Source organism: Fringilla coelebs (assembly GCF_963513975.1).
Source record: "Fringilla coelebs genome assembly, chromosome: 3".
NCBI lineage: Eukaryota > Metazoa > Chordata > Aves > Passeriformes > Fringillidae > Fringilla > Fringilla coelebs.
The window spans coordinates 90,407,479-90,416,545 of record NC_140030.1 but is presented as its reverse complement, the minus strand read 5'-3'; the positions used below and the strand labels follow the sequence as shown (position 1 = coordinate 90,416,545).

General features: G+C 43.2%; 1 protein-coding gene across 3 annotated transcripts in view; it reads left to right on the top strand.

Annotated features, from left to right (window-relative positions):
- Nucleotides 1-815: 815 nt before the first annotated feature.
- The window catches only part of LOC311151753 (metastasis-associated protein MTA3), a 77,850-nt gene continuing 69,598 nt past the window's right edge, over nucleotides 816-9,067 (top strand). For 2 of the 3 annotated variants that reach the window (XR_014616028.1, XM_084202386.1), the window contains exons 1-3: nucleotides 1,626-1,753; nucleotides 2,973-3,040; nucleotides 4,845-4,938. Coding sequence is in view for 2 of the 3 variants with exons in the window: in XM_084202386.1 (XP_084058512.1) it covers nucleotides 1,684-1,753; nucleotides 2,973-3,040; nucleotides 4,845-4,938 (232 nt within the window). In the remaining variant the exon portion in view is untranslated. Of the gene's footprint in view, nucleotides 865-1,625; nucleotides 1,754-2,972; nucleotides 3,041-4,844; nucleotides 4,939-9,067 lie in introns of those variants that run through there. The other variant, XM_084202387.1, reaches the window with a different exon arrangement.

The following is a 9,067-nucleotide window of genomic DNA, read 5'->3' as shown; positions in this document are numbered from 1 at the left end:
TTACATCATATTGATGTTTTTGAAGCATCTCTCTCATCGGGTGATTTGGAAGCGTCTCTTTCGACGCTTCCTGCCTCCGAGACGAGCTGCTAGATTTATCTTTATTCTGTCGTAGCTGTTTTGTGCTGCCTGTTGCGAGCAAGCTGCGTCCTGCGGACGGCGGAGAGCTCGGAGAGGCACCGTGCCCGGGGCGGGCTGGGGGCGCCGGAGCCTCCCGTGGGACCGCGCTCCGGAGGCGAACAAAGGGGCCGCCAAACCCATCACCAACAGGTGCTGCACAAGAGACGAACTTTTTCTGGGATACTACTCAGAGTTGCCAAAGGGGAGCGATCCTTCGGCCGCTCCGGGGAAGAGGCAAACATCAAAAAATCCCCAGGTCCGCTGAGGGTCGGAGAGGAGCGGGACAAAGCGGCGGGAGCCCGCAAAACGTGGCGCGCTTCGGGCAGGGCGGGGAGCGTGGCCGCGCACCCGCAGCTTCCCCGGCACCGCCCGGCCGGGCCGCCCCACCCCACCTGCGGCCGGGCCCTGCCCGCGACCCGCCCCGGGGCCGGTGCGCGGGGGGAGCGCCGGGGGCGCCCGTTTAACCCCTTCCCCGCCGGCGGCTCCGGAAGCGGCGGCGGCGGCGGCCCCGTGGGGCGCTGTGTCCTGCGCCCGGGCGGGGAGGGGTGGCGGCGCGGGGTGGGGGCGAGCGCGGCGCGGGGGGGCGGCGGCGGGAGCCGCTCCCTCCTTGCCCAGCCCGGCCCGGCAGAGGCGGCAGGAGGAGGAGGAGGAGGAGGAGGAGGAGGAGGAGGAGGAGGAGGAGGAGGAGGAGGAGGAGGGCGGCGCAGAGCGCAGACATGGCGGCCAACATGTACCGAGTGGGAGGTATGTGGGGACGCGGCGGCGCCCGCCCGGAGCCCCCCGCGCACGGCCGGGGGCCCCGCCGGGCCGCGGGCCGTGCGCGCCGCGCCGGGGCCAAGAGCGGCGCCCCGGCCCCTCGGGCCGGCGCCGTCCCGAGCGGGGCGGCCGGGCCCGGGCGGGCGGCGAGAGGAGGCAGCCGGTCCGGCAAAGGGTCGCCGGGCCCTCGGCGGGGCGGAGGACGCAGGTTCCTCCCCCGCCAGCCCCGTGCGCCGGGTGGGAGCCCGGCCCCCGCCGCCGAGGAGGAGAAGGGCAGCGCCGCCCTCCGCGGGGAAGGGGGGAGCGGCGCCGCCGGCTTCCAGCCCCCGCACCGCACCGCAACGCGGGCCGGGCACGGCCGCCCTTTGCGCCTCGCCTCCTTCCCCGGAGAGCGGCGGAGGGGCCCCGCGGGGCGAGCGAGGGGCCGCCCGCCCGGCCGTGCGCCCCGGGGCCGGGCCGGCCCCGCCGCGGCCTGGCGGGCCCTGGCGGCGCGGAGCGGTGCGGGGCGGCGCGCACGGGCGGCCCGAGCCCACCCCGGGCTGCGCTCCCCTCCGCGCCGCTCCCCTGACCCCGCGCCCTCCCTCGCTCCCACGGCGGAGTTTCTCCGCGCCTTCCTCGGTCTGCCGGGGATAAATAATTAATCCGGCTGTGTAACCGGGGGATTTCTGTCAGCTTCCCTTGCTTGCCGCCGTGACCCCTGAGGAGCGCCCTGATACGTGACTGCTTGGCGAAGGGCGGGGGGGAGAGGGCATTTAGGCGGTGAAAAACACGGCAAACGTTTGTCTTCCCACCCCGAGCCTGTCGAAAATGACACGGATAACTTTCGCCCGCTCACGCAGGGAACGAACGTGGCAGCGTGCCCAGTGCTGTGGCTCAGGTGCGCAGCTCAAGTTAGGTGTGCAGTACTGGGTGCTCAAAAATCGCTCCGTCCTCCTGCTCTCTTAACAGCCAGAGCTGAGAGGGAGGATGCGGGGAAATGAGGGGTGATAATAGTTTGAATCGCTTTCTGCTAATGTTTTGAGATTTGCTGATAGAGCCACAAATCTTCCGTCTGCATGCTCCCTCATTAGGACATTTAGATTGTTGTCCCATCAGCCTTTACTCATGAAAGTAATCTATATCTGAGCAGGTAGCGGGTAGGGTTTACCTCTTAGGTCACCAATTTTCTTTTTTTTTGTTGTAATCTTAATGAGCAATCGTGAACACTACCCAGAGATCATATTCTTTCATTAGAACTACCTGAAGTTCCTTTTCATTGTATTGTAGAGTCAAAGCGTTGCAGAAGACTTTTATACATTGTTACAGTTTCTCATCCGATTTTTAAGAATAAAGTTGGCACGGTGCAGAAGTCCAACATCAAATTTAAAGTGTGATTGACATTTGATGGCTACTTTTTCATTGGACAAAACAAGTTTTCAGAAAACTATTGAAGGAAATGCGCTGCTTGTCAATTCTTTGTATGTTGCATGGGAGTAGCTTTCAGGATATGAGTAAATTTCCATTCACTCTATGAAAATATTTTTATATTAATGATGCTGAAAGACACATTGTCCTCCAAGATCCTCGCTAATTTCATGACAATTCCTGCTTAATATTGTTTGCATCTTACTGGACAGAGATAACAACAAGAGCAAGTATCATAAAACATACATTACTCGTTGGAACATTGCTCATTGCCACAGCACCTGATAATAAATATGACGTGTCATCTCTTACAGAAATGTTAATCTCCATAATATAGAAACTCACTGAAGTGCTCAGGTCTTAAATCTTCCCTAATTGATTGTGAGAAGTTGCTCCTTCCCTGCCAAGATTTATGAAATGTGTGGATTACTGGATTACAGCATGAGCTTCAACACAAACCATTTAACTTTTTTCCAGCATGGTTGTTAAAGCAGGTGTAGTGCAGTTAAAACCAGAATTTAGGAACAAATTATATTAAATCTCAGTGTAGAAATACTTCACAATCCCAACGTTTATGAAGAAATCTCAGCCCTTTGAAAACTTCTAGGTTTAGAGGAAAATTTTCACATTAATAATGATAGGTCTTTACATAACTTGTGGTATTTCAGTGACTTTTCCTTTTTTCCTTGCAGATTATGTTTATTTTGAAAATTCTTCCAGCAATCCATATCTCATTAGGAGAATTGAAGAACTTAACAAGGTACAAAGATTCTTTCTTAACCTTTGGCAACAATCAGTGTGCTTGTTAAAACCTGAGAATTATTTCTATCCCTTAAGATTTTTACTGTAGTAGGGGTTTCTGGTGGTTACTGAAAGCTTGCAATGTGATATCCTCTAATTCTGCCCTCTTACCTAAGGAAACACCCAATTCCTGGTGAACAGGATTACTCTGCTGCAAAAATTTTCTAACAAATTCTGTGAATTCTTGGAGAAATGAATGAATTTAATTCTCTGGCTGACGATGACGCTGGCAATCCATCTGGAATGACAGCCATCATGTAATGTGTCTGCTTTTAGATAGACATCTGAAGAGCTGGAAGGTACCAGCCAGACTTTGCAGTGATCAAATGACAGAATATGTGACTTGTGTGGCTGTTTATTGCTCTGCCTATTGGCAGCTGTGAATGAAGAATGGGCTTTTGAATAAAGTACAGACTCCGTTCTCTGTCTTTATCCTGAGTGTATTTTCCAAAAAAATGGAGGCTCTATCGACTGTCATTTTGGGGAAGGCATGATGATTTTTCTTCACTCTGACGCTCCTAAGAATAATGTGGATTTTCTATGGCTTTTTATTATTTTTAATTTTTTTTTTTTTACTTTTCCCTCAAGCAGTATTAAAATTGATTGATGCAATACATCAAAAGTTAATTGTTAAAATGCCTATTATGATGTAAGTAATGATAAAGATATTTTTTCCCCAGTGGTTAGAAAGTAAATGAAAAAATTGGTGACCTGCAAGTAGTTTTCTTATTAATGAAACACAACACTATGCCATAGCAGACATCAACCACATTAACTGTTAGTGCTGTCCAGCACAACATCCACTGAACTTGTGCATGGCAAATAAATTTTGACTTTTATTGGAGAAGAAAATTTTTTATTCACGGTAATTGACATGATTCCAATCATGTATTGAATGTAATGTTTATTATCTTTAAACTGCACTGCTATAATTTAATCTTGCTCGTGCAGGGTAAAACAGAGTCATGTATTGATTTTTTTTTTTCTTAAAGAGAGGTTGGAGGTTGTAGTCCAGACATCTTGAATGTGAATGGTTTGCTTTCATGTGTTAAAGGTATGGAGCAAATGTGGAGATGTTATATAAATATGTAATGACATGCTTTGATTATTGTTCCACCAGGGACAATATTTCTTTTTTGTAAGAAACTTTATCAAAACATTATACTTTTTAGTATTAAGTAAGTCACTCAAGGTAAAAAAGTACTTTTGTACCCTTCAAGGAGGAGGATGCAGTTCTTCAAATATTAGTAAATTCTTTATAGAACATTATGGTCCCCATAATGAGTCATGGAAACAACACTGAACTAAACAGATTTTTATTTTAGGAGCAGTTGTTACTTTTTCAAATAAACCTTTCAAAAAGACTTTTTCAATTAATGTTATATTAAATGAGAGTCTGAAAAAATGCTAAAGTACTTTGAAATATACATTTCTGTCTAAAGCTGAATTATAAAGAAATGCTCACAAGATTCTAACATTTCTGAAGGATTCTTATGTTAGCATGATGTCATTGCCCCTGTGAACACCTGAAAAAAATACAAATTCTGACTCAATGATTGTAGTTAATCCTCTTGTCTGGTCTGAAATTGGTACTGGCCTCTCTCTAGAAGATTTTATTTATTGGAGCAATTCTGTTGATTTCAGCTTGACTGATCATGTGAGAACTACTGACATGAGGGAGCACTCCAAGCAGAGACTGTTTAATTTGTAATACTCAGCTGGGAAGGGATACATCCTGACTTGATTTTCTCTTTCCTTTGTAGACTGCCAATGGGAACGTGGAAGCCAAAGTGGTGTGTTTTTACAGGCGAAGAGATATTTCTAACAGCCTCATAATGCTTGCAGACAAGCATGCTAGTAAGTAGATGGGGTAGGGCATTTTTCCTTACTAACACAGCCTGCTCAGTTTCTGCAACTGCTTAAAATTGCAGGGTTTTTGCCATGTGAAATATATATTTATGTTAAGCATTTATTAATATCCAGTTAGTTGCTTAGTATTGTCTGATACTCTCCTGCTCCTATCAGTTGCTTCAGGGAATTAAGTTAAGCTGTATCCATGTGATAGAGACTGTGCATCTGGAAAAAAAAAGAAGAATGTATCTTTTCATCTGGAAAATACAGCTGCATTTCTTTTTTTTATGTCAAAAGTAATTCTTAGTTGTAAGTCAATCTAAGCTTAAGAGCACTTGTGATTATTTGATATGACTTTTTTGAGTTAGACATAAACATGTATTGCTTAATGTAAAGAATGAAATGTATGTATCATTGGGGACTGAAAATCACTGGAGATTGTAAAAGGGCTGGTTTGTGCATTTATGCTCAATGTAGCTATTAGTAAAAAAATGGGGGGGTTGTTTTTTTTTTTTCTATTTTTTCCCTTTTTTTTCAGAAAAACAGCAAGTGGTAATAGGTGAAAAAAGCCCCATTTTTCAACATTTTTTTGGTATCTGCCATTTGGTATACAAGTGAAACATCATAATGTTCCATAATTTTTTGATGAGAAATATAATTCTCAAGAGACAAAATGCAATTCTGAAAATGTAATTCAGAACCTAAAAATCTGAGAGGAAGACGGTAATTTGCAAAATACTCCAGTCATATTTGTAAATAACTGAAATGTGAAGTGTGTCAGCATCCCATAAATTTCTTGCCATATGCTATTAAATACCATTTTGATTGTGTATGATGCTTGAGTTTTCAAAATGAATCTGTGAATAAGATATGTCGGGGTTATAAATCTCTAATTTATTGGGATGAATCTCTTGAAAGACATTAGATAATGCCAACTTTTTAATGCAGATATATGATGGTGTAATTAGGTGCTTTAAAAATACCCTGCAATTTGTTCAATGTCCAACTCTGGTAATTTTGCTCATCCAGGTATGGTGAGTGAAGAGAAACAGCCAGCCTTTGGCTTTTGTTTTATTGTTTTATTGGTCTTAGAGAAGTGGGGGTGATTTAAGCACATAGTATGAAGTACTAGCTTGGTTTTTATGGGAAGACAATACATCTTGCTTATGTACCAAGACAATGATTTAATGTTTTGTTACATAGTTGGGTACCCTCTATAGTTATTTGTGACCTATTTATGATCATGATCATCAGCCCCCACAATAATTAGTCTTTTGAGTTCTTCCAGATGAAATGTATAGAAACATAGAACTTTAGGTGAGCTTCACTAAACTTTCCAGCACTTTTTTTTGTTTTTCTTTTCTAATGGAGGGGCAAGAAAGTAATAAAATGATGACTTTACTCGAAATAGGTTTTTTTTATTATTTTTTAATTTGATTTTTAAAACATGAAGCTTGTAAATTATTTTTTTTTTAGTTGGCTTATTTTTTAGAAAAGGGTATGTTAGTCCTGTGGGTATCATTCAGTCTGGAAAAGTGAGTAAGATTTTTCTGTTTCCTTTTTGAGTTTTAGATTGCCATTTTGTCAGCACTTTGATAGAAAGGGTTTGTTGATGGTCTGTTGCTTTTCTCCTATAGCATACTAGGGGTTTGTTGGTGTCACTAGGAGTGCCATGGAGTCTTCCATCTTTTTTTGTCTTGGGATTCTCTTGTGGTTTTGTAGTGAGGAAACAGAAATGTGATTTCCAGCTGGTTCAACAAACATCTTTAGAATGCCTGTGTCTCACAGGTTATGAGCCTTCTAACCCAGTGCTCTTATGAGTTATGTTTCTCTATGAACATTTTCTCTGGACACAATGTCTCTGTTCTGACCAATCTGTGGAATCTGTAGTGCCAAGTTCTCTTAGGAGATGTTTGTTACACTTACAGGGGACAGCACATAGCAAAGGATTGCTCGCCTAGAGCTTCCTATAGCTCATAGAGCAGATGCAGTTAAATGTCAATTCAATTTAAAGGCTTTCATTCTGGGATAACACAGTGTTCTGTTTAAAAATATGGTGTGTATAAACAAAATATTTGTATATTTATGAATGGAATGTTTTGGAAATGTTTTACATAGCTAAACATGTTGACTCATCAACACATCTACCTGGTTTGGTATAAAATAAATGTTAAAAGATACAAATTTCTTAAGGAATGGAAGCTCCAGTTCAGCCGCTGATTTCTCCTGTGTGCCTGTTTGGAGAAGTCTTTTAAGTATAAGATCTGCTTGGTCTTTCCCAATGATATTTTGTATGCTAGCATTTTTTTTTTCTTTATGATTGAGAAAGCTGGTCTGAGTTATGAATTTCTCAGGATTTTGGTGGTTGGTTGGGGGTTTTTTGACTGAGACGTCAATTTCTGAAGGTTGCGTTTTGAGATGTAGATATGGTCCCATTTACTAAAAGAAGAAAAGAGCTTTGTCAGATGATATTTTGGAACTTCAAAAAGAAAATTTCAGCAACTTGAAAAAGTTTCAGAATTATTCTAAGGAATGTTTGGGAAACATGGAATAAAGTTGATCTGTGCCTTTGTCACTGGTAAGGAATTGGTATATTGTTTTCCTAGGGTGTTTTTTGTTGTTGCTGTTGGTTTTTTTTTTTTTTGGGTTGTTTTTTGTTTGCTTGTTTGTTTGTTGTTGTTTGTTTTTATTTTTAACTCTGGTTGGGATTTGTTTGTTTGCTTTTGTTTTGTCTTCCAAAATGTTTCAAGATATATGGGGGGGGGGGAAATCAAATTTTCCTTAGGCCATTCCAAAATACTCAGGTACAGAGTAGTTAGTTCCCTTGTTTTCAAAGAATGTCACTAATCTCTGAAGAAATTGTATTGCCAGCTTTCTTTCCCTGGTGTTTCAGGTGCAATTTAATCAAGGAAATTTTTGTCTACCAGCATCATGTATGACATCAGCTTAGGTCTGGGAATAGTTCTAGAAGCTGACTGTAGCCACTTAAATCCAGGGATTTGGAATGTTTTAGGGGCACTTGAGAACTTTCTATTTTTTCACTGTTGGTTTTTGTTACTATAAAATAGAGTTTGTGGTAAGGTCAGCTTGAAATACAAACCAAAATACAGTCCAGGATCATCTTTTTGGTCCTGTGCAGCCTCCTGAGCTTAGTAAGAGAGTTCTTTTGGGGTGTTAGCACTCACCAGGTTGTTGTTGTTGGGGTGTTAACTCACTTGGGTTGTAGTCATCACCACAGGGTCACTGTGAGGGGGCTGTTCCTTTCTTGGCATGAAAGAATTGACCAGCAGCAGAGTAGGCTTACTGTGAAGAGAGAAGAAGGAGGGCAGATGAGTGGAGGATGGCAGGCAGTACAAGAGACAGATATTGCAACAGATACGGAGAGTGAACTTGGAGAGGTGGGACAGAAGCACTCAGCTCATTAAAATGGGCGAAGCAAACATGAAGGGGTGGCATAGAGATGTTTCCTAACTAAATGGTGTGATTGAGAAATGGCCAGCTGAATCTATAAAATGTAGATGATTCTTTATCTTCAGTAGAATTAATGTAGGTATTTTAGGGCAAGGTTTTAATAGCTGTGGAGAGGAGACTGTGTCAGCACTTGTTTTGGGTTACAGCAAAGGGCTCAAGTTCTTATTTCCTTCTTTTGCAATAGATTGCAAAGAATCATAGAATATCCTGTTTCACAAGGGACACATGAAGATAGTTGTGTCCAACTCCTGGCCCTGCCCAGGGACCATTCCACGAACCATACCATATTTGAGGTTTATTCACTACTACTTTCTAGTGAGCTGAGTGGGGTGACCTGAGTGCATGATGCCATTTTTTGCAGTTCTTTGCACTTTAAATTCCTTATCTGATCATGTGTTATCATGTAATACTATGTCTGAAGTCATTCTCTTATTGCAACTCCTCAGCCAGCTTTTGCTTAGTCAACCATCTGGTGAGGATATAAAAAAAAATTACTGTTGTTGTAGTCCTTCATCTTCTGATTTATTAAAGAGGGTTTGCTTCATTTAGGTGTGCTGAGATGCTGACTAAATGCCAAGAATATTTCTGGGCTGTGATAAAGCCCATGCAGAACGTATTTTTTCTCATTAACAGAATTGATATTCTTTGTGAATGAGACAGTACT